General features: G+C 45.3%; 1 protein-coding gene across 2 annotated transcripts; it reads right to left on the bottom strand.

Annotated features, from left to right (window-relative positions):
- Positions 1–356: 356 nt before the first annotated feature.
- Positions 357–18,729, bottom strand: PLCXD1 (phosphatidylinositol specific phospholipase C X domain containing 1). 2 transcript variants are annotated; one of them, XM_075427502.1, is made up of 7 exons: positions 18,487–18,729; positions 13,789–13,931; positions 10,209–10,345; positions 6,914–7,042; positions 5,595–5,750; positions 1,917–2,100; positions 357–1,355 (listed from the first exon to the last, which is right to left on the bottom strand). In XM_075427502.1, the coding sequence occupies exons 2-7, from the start codon at positions 13,898–13,900 to the stop codon at positions 1,063–1,065; spliced, it is 1,011 nt and encodes a 336-aa protein (XP_075283617.1). In that variant the 5' UTR covers positions 13,901–13,931; positions 18,487–18,729; the 3' UTR covers positions 357–1,062. The 2 variants fall into 2 exon arrangements, with proteins under 2 accessions (XP_075283617.1, XP_075283610.1); XM_075427495.1 differs by lacking the exon at positions 18,487–18,729 and adding an exon at positions 18,202–18,273.
- Between the last annotated feature and the right edge of the window lie 303 nt (positions 18,730–19,032).

Genomic DNA, 19,032 nt, shown 5'->3' with positions numbered 1-19,032 from the left:
ATACAATGCCTGTTTTAGTCCTGCCATTTCTCTTACCTTCATGATCATCTGTTATTGCGCAGTTCATTTAAAAAAATAGGGTTAATATGCAATGGCAAATAACATAAAATCTTTAGTTTTTACATAACCAAAAAATACCTGAGAGAAAAAATAACTAGAGCTACTAAAATAGGTAAATAAAAGACCAGTTGTGAAACCCCAAATGAGCATGACAGAAGCCAAGAGTCTATTTTTAGAGCAGTCTGAGTTTAGATAAGGAATTTGTTTCACATGTGTTTATTTTCAATTTAAGGCATATTCTGGCAACATCTAATAAAACATATTGCATTACCACAGATAAAACTGTCTGGGGGCCTAGTTTTGCTATCTTTATCACTGCAGAACTGGCATGAGCGATAAAAAGAGTAGGTGCTCAAATACACACACCTCTTACAAATGATAAAGGCTTTTGTGACTGCCCTGTTGGTAAAGTGGCTCACAACCGGCACTCAGCGCACAACAGTACAGCTGCTTCTAGATCTCTAATGTTAATACAGTGTATGTAAAAACCATGTCAAATAGGATTGTCAGTACAGTACCTTTGATACAACAAAAATATTTTTAAAATGTTCCTTATGTATATTTAACACAAACCATGAAAACAGACAAGTCAGTTTCACAGTGATATAAAATGCTGAGAATTGTGGTTGCAAGTAGTGCAGACTATATTTACAAGAAAGATAAAATCACAAAATAATTCATGCAGCTACTGACATATTTCTCCTTGCTCATATGTAAAATAAAATAGGATTAAGTTCCTGGGACTTTCAGTATTGCCAATTGCTACAGAATCTGAGTACCTGAGTAAATTATACCTATACCACAGTTCTCTAGAGACTTCAGCAAGGTCTGCCTGCTCTCTTTTTAGTGAAAAGGCCTTGAAACCCCGATGATGGTGAGAGCACTTCTCTTACTGAGTCTTTAAAACATCCCTGGTTGAAGTTAACTGGACCTTTATGGGATCCAGGATGTTTAAGTCAGGACACATTAAATGCAGACAAAGCCTTTTCAGCTTTTCACAGCTTAAGAAGCCAAGAATGAAATGCTATTTGTTCCAGCCCCTTTACTTTGACAGTGTAATGGAGGATTAATTTTTGTGTTAAGTTCTATCACATCTTTGACAAAATCACCGTTTCCTACGAAGTCTCCAGCAATGATGTTAATACATTCTTGTTTTGGTCCTGGATACTGCTGCTTTATCCAGATTTTCAAGCATGGAAGACTCTGGAGTGTCATTTTCTTCAGTGATCCAAATGGATGCATGAGAATATACCTTAAATTTTCAGTAAGGTTAATCCCCGCTACAAAGAATTGTTCTGAAACAAAAATCAGAAGGCGACACATTAAATATTCCTTTGAGAACAGAAACTGCTCAGCATTGCATTAACTCCGGTTCTCACCCATCTGGGAATCACTAAAATACTACCTTTACAACCTTTCCCTAGAACTGTTCCAGCAGACTGTCTCCCCTTGTTGCAGCTGCATGCCGTAGTAGATAGTTACGGCCCCAAGCTCGGTTACTGAACCATTCCATGTAGCTAAATTTATCTAAATTATTCGTTGCAGACTAAAGGTTCTCCACTAGCTCGTCCTCCTTTGTGAGTCATGTTTGCTTCTATAAGGGTTGCTTCCGAATGCCTAGCCTTGCCCCGTGATGGCCGGGCTTTTTCTCCATGGGATCACACAAGTGAAGCAGCCGACTATGATGGACATACTTGCACCAACAAAGATGGACACTGTGCTCGCCCGCGGGTGAGCAGAGTGCTCAGCACGCACAGGGTGGTTTCATCCCGTCACGCTATCATCGCCCAGATTCCCGTCTGTTTCGCACGGCTCTACGCGCCCCTTGCTTGCCCCGAGCGACTCCCTGCGCCTACCTGGGCGGCCCATCCGCTTCATGCGCTCCAAGTACTGGATAAGAGCGCGGGTGGCCGTTTTGTTTCCCCACCAGTATGGGATCGCGGGCCACAGCTCGCAGTGCTCCTCCACTTCCACGTCCTCTTCGTAGGAGACAATCACCTGATGGCCACGCTGCCACATGGCCCTCAGCGTCGGCAGCACCTAAGAGAAAGCATGCCCAGGTTGAAGTCAGCAACGCAGCAGTGTTCCCAAAGTTCAAATACGGACATGGGAAGCTGCCTTGTCAGAGAGGCACGGGTTCAGTTTAAACAACGCTGTTAAATATACAGCCAAACAGGTCGTTGGCTGGGCTGCAAGCTGCGGGGGCAATAGGAGCCTGTGAAATTCAGCCGATTCCTCCTTTCCTCAAACAATTCGGCTATGATGAAGTACGTCACTCAAGGTCTTACGCCTGTGCAACAAGAAACTGTCTCCGCATCAGCCCTCGTGCACATATCACTGCTGAGAATTTGCTGGGAGAGGCCGGTCAGCCCGTTCAGCAGAGCGAGGAAGGAGGGGGGCAAAGCCCAACGCCCAGCTATAGGCTTACAGACGCAGAGAAGCAGGAATGATTTTGGCAAATGCCTCACATCGATCCATATTTGTTGCCACAGAAACTAATGAAAATTGAACTGTTCAAGACCCGGCAAGACTAAATGGGAGTTTTTCAAGAGATATTTTAATTCTGATTTCTCTAAGTGCAAAGTTTCTGAAATAGGGGTGCCCCAGATGTTTTGAATTGAGAGAATGGAAGACTTGCGTCAGAAACCTTCTAAAAGACAGGCAGGCTGAAACAGGTCTGTTAAATTCAAGTGTTTCAATATGAAATAACATTTTCCAGTCCTCAAAAGAAGCCCTCTGACTAGTTTTATTTGCAAAACCAACATATTTAATACAGGCATTGTTTTTTTAAGAGCTTTGGTGGTTAAAAGCGTGACTTGCTTGTGAAAAGGAAATGGTGGCTTTTTCATGTTCCAATTAACTTATTAATTAACATAAAAGCCAAAGGTAGTTGAAATTTTTTTAGGTAAATCTTTGAAGAGATCCAAGGGCTGAATGAACATGGGAATTCCTCTTGCTTCATCCCAGAAAGACAGAGTGCAAGCCCCAATTAGGTCAGAAAATGCTGTAAAATTAAAACACAAGCTACTCATAACTACAAAAATCTGTTTGACAGAAGCCTTTGCTTTACTCCAGCTGCCTTTCTAAAGCTGAAACCTTTTTTCTTACAAAAAAAAAAAGTGATACAAGAGCCAAAAAAAAAACCCTAGCAGAAATATGTACATGAGCACAGGTGCTTATTTTGCAAACAAAGCAGAGGATAAAGTGTAGATGGCTAACAAGGGATTTTTAAACCCTAGAAATACAGATCAAAGGAAGACACCTTGAATAGTTAAGGCAATTAAAATTTTAAATGCAATGTAATGTTGTCACGCTGTGGCCTGTGCCAGTACTACATACAGACCTCTAGTTAGAGCAGTTGCTTCATAAATACTTTAACATTTACTTTTGTACAACACCAGAGCTGCAGTCTTGAAAGACAGCAGATAACAGATTATTTCAAAATAAGCGAGCAAGCACTTGGTCATTTGATGTTCAATCCAAGCCTGTGATCCTGAAAAACCTTACAGCTGTCTAACCTGCAATGGTATCACTTGCAAAAATCGTGAGATCCATCGTGGTGGTCACAGACCCCTTACAAGTGAAGTCTTCCTGCTCAAGGGAAGTACTTGGCTTCTCTTTTCTCCAGTCCCCTTCCTCCCTCTGCTAAGACACCACTTAGAAACTTTGTTCTTTCTTCAGTCAGGTGATCTCAAACCATTCATTCAACAAACTATCAGCAGCAGCGTGCCCCTTTTGCAGTTAATAACTTTTTTTAAGCGCTAGGCATGTGTCTGAAAGCAAATTTGTCCGTCTTCTCCAGTATTGCTCTGCTCATCCATGACTTGCACACTCAAGTTACGTGGGGAAACAATAGAACAGTGTCACTCAGGCCTTCAGTTATTCAGCTGTGGCCTGAATATTCAGAATCCCCTAGTTTTGCTGAGAATTGTTCTATTTTAACTCTGCTGTACAAGATGCTTTGAAATGGTAATACTCACCCGTTACTGATACACCAGCTTCAAAGGCTGAATTCGAATCACAAACAAGGTCATCATTATCCTGTACCCCTCACATCTCCAGAGAAAACCCTCTGCTCCTGTGCATCTTTGAAATGTTAATTGTTTAACTGCTAAAAGCTCCCACACTTTGTAAAAAAGAGGAAGCTAAAAAGCCCAGCTTCTAAAATTTAGCAATCACATAACTTCTGATTATTTAAATTAAGGCTTCTCTGGAGGTTAGGGTGACTGAAAGCTTATTAGGCTGTTGGAAGGTCAGCTCCAGCTCACGTCCCGGAAAGAAAGTCAGAGTCACCCGAAATGCACTGAGGGCAGAGATGCTCTTCAGAGGGACCTCGACAGGCTGGAGACATGGGTTCCAGAAACCTCATGAAGCTCAACAAAGGCAAATGCAAAGTCCTGCACCTGGATGCACTATCCCTATGCACCAGGATAGACTGGGCGCAGATGGGTAGAAAGCTGCTTTGCAGAAAAAGACCTGGAGGTCCTAGCGGACACCAAGCTGAACATGAGCCAGCAACGTGCCCATGCAGCAAAGGTCATCTGCAAACTGGGCTGTATGAGTAAAGGCATGGAGAGCAGGTCAAGAGAGGGGGTTCTTCCCACCTATTCAGCACTTGTGGGGCTGCATCTCAAGTACTGTGTCCAGCTGGGGCTTCCCCAGTACCAAAAAAAGTCATTGATATGCTGGAGTGAGTCCAGCAGCATGCAACAAGAGTGAGCAGAGGCTGGAGCATGACATGCAAGGACAGGCTGAGATACCTGGGTCTGTTCAGCATGAAGGAGAGAAGACTATGGACAGGTCTTACTGCTGTTTGCAAACACCTAATGGGCACAGATATCGAAGACAGAGGCAGACAGTCCTCCGAGATGCGTAGCAAAAAGGGATGAAAGTCAGCAGACACAAGTTACAGCAAGATAAAATTCTGATCAGATAGACAGAAAGTAAACATGTTTACCGTGAGAGTGGTCAAACACTGGACCAAGCTGCCTAGAAAGGTTGCAGAATCTCCATCCTTGGAGATATTAAAGAACGGATGGGTCCTGCTTTACATGGTGGGGTTGGACCAGATGACCTCTGGAGGTCACTTCCTCACTTCCAACCTGAACTATTATAAATAGCATCAAAATTCATTTATAATTACTGCTGTGAAAAGGCAGAAAATGGATTCTTTAAATTCTATAAAAGTAGTAAAGACTATATTTATAACACACACACACGCACCATTTTTAATTTTTTTTTTTTTTTTTGACAAAACTCAGACAGGACAGTGGATGGCAGCTGTGTCCCTACTGTTGTCCCACAGCTCAACAGACATGACAGTCAAATTTAATTCCCTCCTCCACACTGAGATGTAGGTTTGCTTTATGTCCTCAATTTTATTAGACAAAGACCTATCTCTGATGCAGCAAATGTTACTTTTCCTAGGTTAGATATATAGAGAAAGCAGAATATATCTAAAAATCTGGAATCAAAGATCTCACTGTAATATATCATTCCTAAAAAAATGAGGAAAAACAAGATCTCATACTTACATTTCTGGGACACAGTTTACACTGAAAAATCTCTTTTATACAGGCAATAAGATTACAGTGAAGTTTCTTGGTTAATCCATCAAAATTCCTGCAGGCTAAGATAACAACTTCCTGAGGATGAGTTTCCAACCACCTTAACACTTCCCACAGAATATCCTACAAGAGAGAGTCACAGCAATTTAGAAAGTCGTCTATGCTATGCAGAACAAAAAAGACATAAAACCACCAGGGCACTGACGGTAAGGAAGACTCACAATCACAGTAGTAACAATCAGCGTAGGTTTCTGGAGGACGGCCATCTGACAGCCCACGAGGTGTTACAGAGACATGCACCCCAGGAAAACCGACCTTCTGCAGGTCTGTGCTGGTTTGGTCTGGATGTGGACCCAGCACGCTACACTTCACAGCTTTGTGTTTTGATAATATCCAAGAATCTCCTACTGCCTAGAGGCAGGTTAGCAGTAAACCCATCTTCCCAAGCTTCTTTAAGGACAAACAATGTGTTAGTGGCAAACTCAAAACCAGGGAGCAGCTCTGTGCTTGCTTAAACATGACAGGACCTCTTTTCCACATTTCTTACGGGCAATGACAACTTCTTGAAGACTGTGTGTAATTAGCAGGATAGGCAGAGGCAGACACTACATCTAATGGTTTACATGAGCATGCCAGTCACCATGAAATCTCAAGGCGTGAAGGGTTCAGACTCATGAGCAGGAAACTGAAGTTTAGCCAGTTAGTCTACAAATGAAAAGCTGCATTAGCTGGCTGTGCCTGCCTGTACAGGTCCCAGCAAACGGAAACAAGACGTAAACTAGTCCGTAGTGACAGACTGCATGCAAAGAGCAACTTACAGTAGTTTCTTCATAGTAGCTGACAGTAATTTGATCATGGGATCCAGACTTAAGTTTCTCTGTCTTTCAGTGAAATACTTTTTCCTCAAAAAAAAAACAAATCAGGTTTCTATGATTTTATTAGGCTTTTAGTACCTTCTCTCCTTAACGGGGAAACGGGATTGCCCTAGGTAGCATCCTGGGACAACACAAGAAAAACTCCAGAAACATTGGGCACTTGGTAGGGGATAGGCAGTGGAGAGCAAGGCACAGCAGCTCTGGTTTGAGGATGAGGAATGGATTGATGCTGCAGTCTCACTTGCAGCTGCTGAAACTAACTTCCAGCCCCGCTGATTTTCTCTAGGTTGAAGACCTCACAGTAGGAAAACAAATAACCTACTCAGAAAACCAGCATTTTCAGATTATGATGGCTCTTAAATAAAAGAAACAGCACCATTTTTATAGCCATCCCAAAGGTAAGGACAGTACCTGTACAGTAACAGTTGTGTAAACCATATGCACGAAGTACAAGTTCACAGATGGATCATTAGCCTTGTGGGCAATCCTGAAATCCAGATATCTAACTCCGGCCTCAAGTTGCTCTGTCACAGTCAGCACCTGAAAGGTGAAGCAGAAGACAAAGGTCCTCAGAGCTTGGAAGGGATTTGCTTCTTTCATTTAGAAAGCCAAAAGAGGTGTACAAATTTAGCCCTACGACATTTTTCACAGGTCTTTCATCTTTAAAATGGCACTATACAGCACCAACTTGCAAGTTTGAAGTATTTTACTCTCTGACGGGAGCGATGATGATTTCCCTACGGCATAGACTGCAGGCACGGATTAGGTTAGTTTCAGACCCCTGCCCTTGTTGCGTTCTGAAAATTAAAGATCCATTAACCTGTTCGTAAATACACAATTGCTCTTCACAGGACTATTCATATGAACTAAAGCTGCAGGATCATCACCTTAGAAACGCTGTATTTATTTTACTAGATCAAGGACTTTATCAGGGCTGTCTCTGTGGAGCTCACTCATCCCCAACAAAAGGAAAAACAAAACCAGAAAAAAGTACTGGCTAGTGTTCTTTTTCGGGATAGACAGCATGAACATTGTCCCCAAGGGTAAAACCTAAGAGGAAGCCTTGGGAAGCGATGCTGCTCAGTGCTGGAATCTCACACCAGACATATAGGGCAGGAATTTACACAGCTGCCATCAGCCATTGCACAGGAAAGATAGAATCATAGAATCATAGACTCATAGACTCATAGAATGGTTTGGGTTGGAAGGGACCTTAAAGATCATCTGGTTCCAACCTCCCTGCCATGGGCAGGGCCACCTTCCACTAGACCAGGTTGCTCAGAGCTCCATCCAACCTGACCTTGAACACTGCCAGGGAGGGGGCAGCCACAGCTTCTCTGGGCAACCTGTTCCAGTGTCTCACCACCCTCATGGTGAAGAATTTCTTCCTCATACCTAATCTAAACCCTTGTAAAAAGTCCCTCTCCATCCTTCCTGTAGGCCCCCTTCAGGTACTGGAAGGCTGCTATAACATGGGTCTCTAGACTGACACCTGTAACAGCCAGGCACCAACTCCTCCAGCACTGGGCCACCCAGGAACCTGTGGGCCCTACCATCACGAGGGCTGCTTGAGCTCTGCTCTGGAAACCAGTGTGTGGAGAGTCACCTCCTCACAAAGATAACTCGAGCACAGCAGAGCTGAGGAGGAGCAGGATTGCAGCCATGCCTCCTTCCCTTCGGCGCCGGGCCACTCCCCACTCAGAACGCTGGGTTCAGACCAGAAAATAACTATGATGATGTAAGGAGCTTGTTTGTCACCAACGGGGTCACTTCAGTGGCCAGCAACCCACAACTTAGGAGACAGCAATACCTTTCATTGGCTGAAGTCCCAAAGCACAAAGCAGCTCAACACGACACCCTGTGCTAAGCAAGTGCCTTTCCGCATCAACTTGTCACTGCCATTACATATTTGGTATCTGATTGTGTCTAACGCTCCAGTTTGCCATGCCTGCTCAAACACAACAGAAGAAACCTAGGCATAATATTGTCATTTATCAATTATTCAGTTTTAATCCCCTAATAACAAACCAGTCCTTCAATAAGAACAAAAGTGAAAAGTCTTTTGGTACCTCTTTGATGCCAGAAAAGCCTGTTCTTTAGAAAAATCTTCAAAAGCTCTAGCTTAAATCATGATCTCAAATTTTGTCCTTAACATACATTTGTGAGGAACAAAGACACAACTACTAGCTTAATATTTAGACATTTTGAAAAATTAACTAAACCTTGCATGAGGGACCACACCTTCATTCTCTTAATCTTTATGGAAAAAAAATTCCCTTCAACAAGATTTTTGTCTCTGCTGCTGGGTGAAATTCTTACACAACATAGATGGGGAAAACAACGGCCATCCCAGCCAACAGTGACAGTAGAAATAACAAGCATTACCTTCTGAACAAAATGCAAGAGGAAAAGCACTTTTGATTATAATAATATTAAATGTTCTTGTCCTGGGTTCGGCTGGGATAGGGTTAATTTGCACAAGAAGCCAGGTGGGCTGACCCAAACCAGGCAATAAAATGTGATATTCTATACCATGTGAAGTCCTGCTTGGCATTTAAGTGGGGAGCTGGCTGAAGGAAGGGGATTGCTATTCAGGAGCAAGCTGAGCATTGGGTGGTGAGAGCATTGCATGCTGTATATTCTTTTTATCAGTATTCTTGTTGTTATTTTCTTCTCCCTCTGCGATTTTGTTAAACTGCTTCTATCACAGCCCACGAGTTTTGCCTTTTCCTTCTGATTCTCCTCCCCATGCCACCGGGGATGGGGGGAGGAGTGAGAGAGCGACCGCATGGTTCTTTGTTGTTGTCTGGGGCTAAACCATGACAGTTATTTATAACAACAATAAACATGTGAAAAAGAAGATGAGTTTCTAGTACGAAGTGGTCAGCTTTAAGCAACATGTTTGTCCATGTATCATCCCTGCCTCACCTACATGCTTTTTCCTCACAAAAGAAGATCTGGTATATGTGGCACCTATCTCATACACCAATGTGCTGGTTTTGGATGGGGTAGAGTTAATTTTCTTCATAGTAGCTAGTATGAGGCTATGTTTTGGATTTGTGCTCAAAAGAGTTTTGATAACACAGGGATGTTTTTGTTATCGCTGAGCAGCGCTTACAGAGTCAAGGCTTTTTCTGCTTCTCACATGACCCCACCAGCGAGTAGCATAGGGGTGCACTAGAAGTTGGGAGGGGACACAGCTGAGACAGCTGACCCCAGCTGACGAAAGGGATATTCCGTACCATATGATGGGGGAAAGAAGAAGGAAAGTAGGGGACGTTCGGAGTGACGGCCTTTGTCTTCCCAATAACTGTTATGTGTGATGGAGCCCTGCTTTCCTGGAGATGGCTGAACACCTGCCCGTCAATGGGAAGTAGTGAATGAATTCCTTGTTTTGCCTTGCTTGCACACACAGCTTTTGCTTTACCTGTTAAAATGTCTGTATCTCAACTCACGAGTTTTCCCACTTTTACCCTTCTGATTCTCTCCCCCATCCCACCAGGGGGGAGCAAGCGAGTGACAGTCTGGTGCTTCATTGCCAGCTGGTGTTAAACCATGACACACAAGCACAGTATCTCACAAGAGCACACATTTCTGGGCAGCAGGCTATCCTTTAATTGCGCATGGGAGAGCGTGACCATTCTCAACACTGCAGCACAAGCTTCAACTTTGCCCAGGCATGACAAGAATGCTAAACAACAGTTACCTGTGTTGTAGACCACTTCATGATAATGGGGTGCACAATGCAGGGCATACATTTGTTTAAAAACTTCACCAGCTTGGAATCATTGCCACTAACAGCAGAGCTTTTGTCCAAGCAGTAGGTCATAGTGTCATGACTCCCTGTAGAACACAAACATAAATGTACAGAAAATGTCATTGCTTAACTACTCAAGCACCACAATGCATGGTTACGTTATGCGCACACACCTGACATGCCACCATTTACAAATCAGACACCAATATTGCCTGGCAGCCTATGTACTTATTGCAAAAAGGTGTGCTCCTATACAGAGGTTGCCCACCTGACATTAAGAAGCTTAGCATGAAATCCTCATGAAGGCATCGAGACTTTTCAATAAAGCAGTTCCCAACTAAACTACACTTTGTCGTGGTTTGAGGCAAACAGCAATGAAATGGCCTGTTTCAACTAGCATCTTCCACTGAAATAATTATCTTAATGTGAAAACTCACTTTTTTCAGGGAATAAATAGCTGAAGGATTAATTTATTCAGCATTTGTCCTGTTTTCAGAGTTGTCCAAGCACAAGATTTCATACTCCAATCCCATCAACTCTGCACAGGAAAATACGACTGAAAGCAGAAATTCATCTTCTCCCACCTTTGACTGGACCAGCTCCTAACTTGGCACTTTAAGCATTTATATCTTAAATACCTGGTAAAAATGCCCTCCTGAACTAAATACCCATATTCCCTACAAAAAAAACCATGAGATAGGTGCTTGAAGGTTTGAGACAAATGCAAGTCTAAGTTTACATGTGATAGATGGACAAGACCCATCTTTCACGAACTTCAAAAAATTACCTGACTCTTTCCAGCACAAGGAGTTACACAGGGGCAGGCAGTCTGCACAAAACTTGACTTCTTCAAAGTCTTATATCTGACATATCTCTTGTACCACATTTAGATGAAATTCTATTGCAGCTCACAATTTCTTCAGGACAGCCAGCCAGCAATTTTGCTATCTTTTTCTGTTCCATTATTTCTTCTAATTTTGTAAAGCCTCAATAAGAAAAGCTGACAACTCAGTGAAGTGACTTGCTGGGATCTTGAATAGGAATTTGATAGGAATTTGCATATGATTTTGGTTTTTAACTCTTCTGTCAAACAAATTGTTCACTGGTGCTAGGAATTGCCTTCTTCAATGGTCAGTCTTACTGGTGCCAATGGCAGTATTTCTAGTAGCCAAAGAAAAAGGACAAGATTGTATTTGAAATAAAGAAAATTCTTTCAAACTGTCAATTGTAGTTTAATACCACACTCCATTTTTTCACCTTTTAAAATCTGGTTTCTGTCTATTTTCCTGCTTTGAACACCCAAATCAAGCTTATCGCAGACAGAAGATCGATAATGAGGGCATGCAATCAAAGAAGTTGTCTTACAAGATGTAAGTCAAACCATTAAATACTCATGGACCAAATCCAAGTCTGAGAGAAGTGAACAGGATTCCATTGATGGGTGTTGCATCTACTGATGCCAATCAGCAAATGGACAGTAACCTATCATTTCGCAGTCTTCTTGTGTTGCCAGTGAGTTACAGTAATAAAGGAAGATGGGCATTTCCATGACACAACGAATATGATGCAAAGACAGTGACCTAGCACCAAACCAGGTAGCTTCAGAGCTTGAATCAACGTCTCCCTGGCAGCACTGTGCTGAACCTGGTGCAAACACAACACTAATTATGAAGACTTGCTTCTGTCTCCTCGTCATGCTTTCAGAATGCACACTCTCACGTTTCTTGCATGCCTTGTTGTCTTCTCTATCCGAGATAAGCTTGCGCTTCCAAACCAGGCTTCCCCTAGTCGTTGCTCCCTCTGAGAACCTGCCAGAGCTGTCTTGAGCTGGTTGGTCTTGATCTGCTTTTGTTCTGACCCGGCCCACACCGGTTTTGTAGGTCAGCTGGATAGCCACCAAAATCTTCCAAGCTAATAGCCTGCAATGCTCTGTAAAAGTCCTCCAGTACTTGCTGAAATGGGCTTGTCTTCAACTATTCTTTTCTTTGTGCCTGTTCTCCATGCAGGCATATTCACAAGGACAACAAACATTCACAAGAATAACAAGGTCACCCTCAGGAGAGGAGCCAGGAAGTCAAAGGCACGCATCAGCAGGTTCTCAGCTTTCTACAATGTTCAGGAAACACCACTGTGAAAGCTTTTTAGAAACAACATCGTTCCTTTTCCACCAAAAAAAAAACCACTGAGCATGCTACTGACTTTTGGAAGGATTTTTGCAAGAAGAACAAAAAAAGGAAAAAAAAAAGAGGAAAAAAAAAAGAGGAGAATATTACCTTCTTTCTCCTGTCATAAAATAGATACTTATTTTCTTCTCTTGATGGTTAAATAAGAAATCTAGAATTTTTTTTATAACATCTGTCCTGGAGTGCTCTTATACAGGCTTTATCCAAAACAGAGGTGCACTTGTTTTGAAGTTAACACCAATTTTAATTACATATACAAGAAGCCACCACAAAATAAGCTTCTGGGTTTCGATTTTAATCAAAATTCCACATTCATTTGTTCATGAAGGGCAGAAAAAAAAATTCCACCGCAGTTCTTGGGCCCTCCCAGGGCTCCACCCACTGAAGACAAGACTTGATTTTTCCTACTGTCTCTAAATAGAAGTCTTTGCTAAAGTTAACCTATGATTCTGTAGTCTACGTAAAACGTTTATCTACATGCTGTGCTGCTTTCCATCCAAACTACCTGTCACATCTACAGGTGTGAGAGAAAACATGAGCTAGCCTTTTCTTTAGTGCTGTTTTCATTGTGGAGGCAAAGGGAATCACTCACGAGCTAACAGTCATCCAGTGCCTCCCCATGTGAGGGGAAAAAAAAAAGGTTCTTTGGACAGAAAAAAAAAAAATCATCTATTCGAGGCAGCAGAGAGAAGCAATATGACCAAAGAAAGGTTAATGATACACAGGTCTGAATCTAGCACTAATGAGGACACCAGCTATAGCGCAGCTGTATTTGCCCATAATAGGATAAATTCAGTTTCTGTAAGCAGGGTTATGCAGAAAAGTCACACTCTACATTAATAAAAACCTATGTTAATTAAAACTCTCCATCCTCTTTTGTTCATACTTTCACAGCCTCTTTTGAACAGTACAAAGAAGCAAGTAATAGGGTAAAATGTTATTTCTCTCCTTTTGGAATCGGTTTGTTAAGTAGGAAGGGGCAAGAACGAATTAGGGAAATCTCACTATTGCCCAGGTAAGCAAATGCTCAGATTATTAACACTGATCTGACAAGATGATGCACAGGGACCGCGAAAAAGTTCCTCTTTCTTTCCTTCCCTCAAAAACAGAAAAAAGAAAAAAAAGAAAAAAAATCCTTTTTTCTCCATCCCCTCCAAGAAACCCCAAAGATTACAGACTGTAAGTATTCATATGCACACACAGGTCACACAAGCCCTCCTCCAAGGCCTTCTCCCACACACTGACCCAAATAATAAACGTAGCCATCCTGAAATAGGACAAACAGGATGTTCCAATGCTTAAATGACATGCTAACAAAACAGTGGAGAACAAAAGTTAATCTTTACCTGGAAGAGCTAAGTTATAGAGGGGAACATCCCAGAGCTGCTCTGGTAATCGTGACATCCATTGACCATTTTCATGGCACAAGTGAATGGAGGTTTGCAAAGGGCCTTCCATTAGTGCCTGCTCCAGGACTTCATAGGGTGTTCTAGGAAGGAAAAAGAAGAGAAAAAGAAGAGAAAAAGAAGAGAAAAAGAATAAACCACTGCATATACTGTGGTTGAATTAATGCCATTGCACCTGTGCAGAACGGGTTTATATATGCTATAAAACATCAACCCTTCCCTCAACCAGTTGCAGCAAAGTGTCAAGAGCTTCTCGGCCACAACATTCACGGCTTTTGATAACGCTGCCTCCCAGCACAATGCCAAGGGAGGGTTCCAGCTTCAAGCTTGTAAATTGACTAACTGAAATAAAAAAATAGAGCCAACACACATATGTGCATCTTCACTGGTATCGAGAAATGACTACCTGCATTGGCTATTGCAACATCATGAGGAGTAACCTACCTCCAGTACAAAGCAACGTCTGTTCCCTGACCCTCTGCAGCCCCAGAAGCATGGCAGTGGGATCGACAGGAGGGTCAGGACAGGGGCTGGGGCTGCAATCCTCAGGTCCCTGGAGAACACTGACCTCGAAGCATCAATTCAGCTGCCACAACAATACCTCTATGAAAAGCCTCGACAAAGACGTCAGGATCTTGGATTTTCAGGTCACGCTGGCTTCTGGGGTCGAGGAAAACTTTCATCTTCTTATTCCCTATTTTGAGAAAATCTCTTGAAGTCTGTTCTTATCACCCCTACTGAACCCATGATCTCAAGTACTTCAGTTTGGTCAGACCTTCCTGAAAACTACCCTGGAACCGTTCTTCTTGGATACAAGCCTCTCTGGGATCTTCTGCAGAATTTGCAATGGTCATGCAGGAATGCCAGTGGATGAAACCCAGCTAAGGAATCACGGTCATTACCAGGGCCTACTAGAGTTCTCCTGTTCATTCTCCATTTTATATTCTCCTGGATGATGCAGAACATGAAGACAAGCTCTCCGTGCCATTTTTTTTCCCCAGGATATTCCTGAAGTTGAAGTGGTGTAAAGCCTTCCTTCTTCTCACTGTTTTCAAGGCTTTAGCTATTTTTTCACAGCTATGTAGTGGAACACTTTCTTTTCAATCATGGTACAGTGATTGCCTATATTAATACACCTTCCTTTTTAATCCTTTTTAAAAAAGCTGTCACTGTGAATGATTCCTTCTTGTCTGCTACAGCAATGGCAGTCAGGTATGTATTTGTGCAGGTTTTGTACTCTGCCAAACATCCTCACTGGTCCCTGGTTCCTTTTGCTGCATCTCGGCACATTCATTCCTGAGATTGCTTCTCCCCAGGGTATTCTTCAGGTTGCTCTTGGGAGGTGGTTGGTTTTTCTGGATTTACAAGTGAGCCATACTGTTTACATGAAGAACATTTCCTTAAACATGGTGCAATAGACTTTGGGGGTGTTTTGGCAGTCAGATAGGGTCATCTGAAAGGCAACTTTCAGAATCGCATTCCTAAATTGTATGTCCCTACAGCACATAACAGATACAATCTGCTTTTCTACCTGCCAATGCACACAGCATCACTCATCCAGCCTGCCTTGCTGTGCCTTTGGTGTGGCTTTGAATTGGTCTCTCCAAGTACGACCACTCCAGTTAAGATAAAAACGAGACCTTGTTGGCTGAGAGAAATGCCCAGGCACCCCTGGCCCAGAGATACGGCCTGCACGTGTCCAGAGTGTAACCTGGGGCTTTCCTGTGGGTGAGGAGCAGCTACTGCTGAGGTGATCCATACACACAAGGCCATTGCATAAGCAGGAAAGAAGTGGTTTAAACCCTCTCTTGCTCCCTTGGTCTCCTTATTTAAAAAAAATCAGATATTTGATGGGTCTAGTGCAAAGTTGAGTGGAAAAACTCCCGTGGATTTATTTAGAAAGAAAAAGGTGCAGAACTTTTTGTCCCGCATGACCAAGTGGTCTCTATATGCCACATCTGGTACTCTTATTCTTGGAAAGATGTTCAGATCTCGGCAGATCAACTCATCTATCCTCTGGCTCTGCAAATCAACGTGTTGAGCTTCTGCCTCCTGCAGACCCCTTGCTCAGACAACAGATGTCTGCAGCTGATCTTGTCCCCTTTTGCTGTGTTTTGTGCCTCCTCGGACTGCACACCACTGCTCACCCCGGGCTGCTCTGCTCTGTGTACGTACCATGTAGCACCAGCGTGGACAGGGGCTGCATTACTCTTTAGTAGTTGCAAAAGACTGGATAGCCTGTCTCCTTCCCCAGCTCTGAAGCTGACAGGAGCTGTGAGGATGCAACACTCCAGCATATGGCAGCGCTTACGCGGGTCCTGTACGCTGATCAGAAACCTAACTATAAGCGCTGCTTCTCCTCTTTTCCTTGGGATCTGCAGCTCCCTTCCCAGAGCCTTGGGGCTGCCTAATTATTCTGTTCCCCAAAGCCACCCGCGTCACCCAGAGCAGGCAAGCAGCCCCCCGAGGTGAGCAGCAGGGACCCGTGAGCCCCGCTGGCCAGCCGCACCTCAGCCTGGCATAAGCTCCTTTGCGCTGACAGCACTCCCAGGACACATCCAAGGGTGCAGGTTTACCTGCTGCCACCCCGTCCTCCCACCGCCTGGCTTGGGCTAACGTGGGCACAGTCCCACGGCTACAGAAAAAAGCTGGTTTTCTGCCATGCTGAGCCCCTTACATCAGTTTACTGCCAAGTCAAGACAGCCCAGTGTCGGCCCATGGTGGCAGCAAGCCCTGTGATGGGCTTTGCCAGGCTGTATAACAGACCCCTCAGTGTCACCTGGCCGAAACCCACAGGCATCAGGTTCTGAGCCCGGCGCAAGCTGCCATCAATGTCCCCATCTCTGCAGGACGGGGACACTTCACAAGGAGCATCCCGCTGGGCCTGGGGAAAGAAACAGCAAGACCAAGCCACACCGCGGTCCTGCAAATACAATCACGAGAGAGACTGGCATCTCATCCTCCTCCTCTTCTCCACCCCTTCCTCCACAGCACCCCGAGCCTGGGGGTGGCAGCCAGCGGGAGCACCATGGCCATCTGCCTATCAAGCCCCACGCCAAAGCGCCTGGAGCGGATTTTGGCCCGATCCCCCCGCGCAGCGCAAAGCCTGAGACGCTCACCCCACCGCCTCCAGCTGCCACCTCCTGTGTGAGACACGGGGGTATCCTTTCAGGAGAATGATGCCGTGAAGAGCTGGAATTGAAGACTCAATAGTCAGAAGACTATTAAGCAGGTATTCTTTATTGCGGCGCCGGGCACACGGGGGATCTCTCCTCCAAGCATGCACGCCAAACACCCCGTCATTGCAGGTTAAACACAATCACAATATACATACTCATTATATTTCCAAGAAATGCTTAGCATATTCATAACTTTTCCAATAACTAATTAGCATATGTTAATATCTTTCACACATGTCTGTTAGCGTCCTCAGGTGGTCTTTGGGGGTCTTAAGATGAAGGCTTATACTCCTCATCACAGTGTCCGCTGGCTGACCTTTGTTTCTGCGCAAACTCTGTTCTAAGACCACGTATACCGTGTCCTTCCAGGTTGTTTTGCTCTGGTTTTGTTGCCCTCTTGGTGCTCCCCTATCTCTGTAGCTTGGTGCATCTGCCCTCCCAAGGCCGAGCAGTCCAGATAACATTATTTAGGAGTCTCTCTATCTTAGAGCTTTCCTATCCCCCCAAAAAACTGCAAGTCAAGTTTGTCTAAGTAGCATTATTTAGGAGCCTCTTTACCTTAGAGCTTTCCTGTCTTCTCAAAACAGCAAGGATCTACTTTAGTTTAATTACAATCACCACAGTAAGTGGAAATTTTACATTTACGGGTATCAAGAAACAGAGGCTTGCCCGGAGGAGCGGATTGACAGCCGCTGGCTGCCGCCTCTCACGGCTAAATCACAGAGTCACAGAACGGCAGGGGCTGGAAGGGACCTCGGTGGGTCACCCAGTCCAACCCCCTACCGAAGCTGAGCCCCGCAACGGAGGGCCGCGTCTCCGTCCCCCCCACCAGGCAGCCGAGCCCACCCCGCGCACGCCGCCGGGGCTGACCGCCCCCTGCTCCCCGTGTTCGCGCCCGGGCCGTTCCGGGAGGGAGATCTCCTTTAGCGAATGCTTGATGATGACGCCAGTAATTAAAACGCTCGCCGACGACGACCCAGAAGCTAACGAACGCGGCGGGAACTGCAGGAAACGTTCGGACGGGAGCTGCCCGTCCCGCCGGGGCGACGCTCCGCGCCCCCCCGCCCCGCCGCCCCCCCCGCGCCCGGCGGCTGCGCGGCCCGGACACGCCGAGGGGGGGGGGCCGGCTTCCTCCCTCCCTCCGTCGCTCCCTCTCGTCAATCGTTTCGCTTACCCCGGTGAAGGATTTCGCTTCCATCTCGGCTCTGCGGGGAGGCTCGCGCTGCCCGCACCTGGGTCGCGGGCCCGCCCGGGTCGAGTGACGCCGGGGGGGAGGAGGGGCGGGGGAGGCGAGGAAGAGGAGGGGAAGGTGGCTCTGGCCCGGCGGAGCGGCCTCGGGCGGGCGGGAGGCGTGCTGCCGCGGGGGGGGGGGCACCGGGGGATAGCCAACGGCTGTCCTGCAGCTGCATTTAAAATATATTAATTAAAAAAACAAAACACTTTATGTACATATTGGTACCTAATTGCCTGCTGTGCCCGACAGAGTCTCTGTTTCTCCGGCTTGCAGAGCTGCCGCGGGATTCACCAGTGCTCCCCCTCCCCGTTAGCTTGTGCAGCCCCTCACCCTTGGTGGGATTCACGCGTGTTCGCCTCGGCACCTTGCAGAGTCGCGGAGTCAGAGAACGGTGGGGGTTGGCAGGGACCTCTGGGGATCATCTGGTCCAACCCCCGTGCCGAAGCAGGGTCACCTACAGCAGGCTGCACAGGACCTTGTCCAGGCGGGTCTCGAATATCTCCAGAGAAGGAGACTCCACAGCCTCCCTGGGCAGCCTGTTCCAGTGCTCCGTCACCCTCAGAGTGAAGAAGCTCTTCCTCGTGTTCAGGTGGAACTTCCTGTGCTTCAGTTTTTTTTCAGAAACCGAGGCAGGCTCCTCAAGACGTTTTTCTGCCTCAGGAGGCAGGGGGTAGATAAGTGAGTGGACGGCATGCAGGGGCAGACGCCGATCCTCGGCGGGGTGTTTGGAAGCAGGGTGCCTCCACGGCCTTCCCAGGGCGGTGGAGGAAG

This window comes from Opisthocomus hoazin, chromosome 1 (genome assembly GCF_030867145.1).
Source record: "Opisthocomus hoazin isolate bOpiHoa1 chromosome 1, bOpiHoa1.hap1, whole genome shotgun sequence".
In the NCBI taxonomy this organism is placed as follows: Eukaryota; Metazoa; Chordata; class Aves; order Opisthocomiformes; family Opisthocomidae; genus Opisthocomus; species Opisthocomus hoazin.
Note: the sequence above shows the minus strand (reverse complement) of the source record. Positions and strands in the feature narration are given on the sequence as shown.

What these genes read in the sequence shown, in the direction of transcription:
- PLCXD1 (XM_075427502.1), bottom strand. Translation starts at nt 13,900, where the DNA reads ATGGAAGGCCCTTTGCAAACCTCCATTCACTTGTGCCATGAAAATGGT. An exon ending in TGAAGTGGTCTACAACACAG is followed by an intron (nt 7,043 to 10,208) that starts GTAACTGTTGTT and finishes TTCACCTTTCAG; the next exon opens with GTGCTGACTGTGACAGAGCA. An exon ending in GTAAACTGTGTCCCAGAAAT is followed by an intron (nt 2,101 to 5,594) that starts GTAAGTATGAGA and finishes GCTTTCTCTTAG; the next exon opens with GTGCTGCCGACGCTGAGGGC.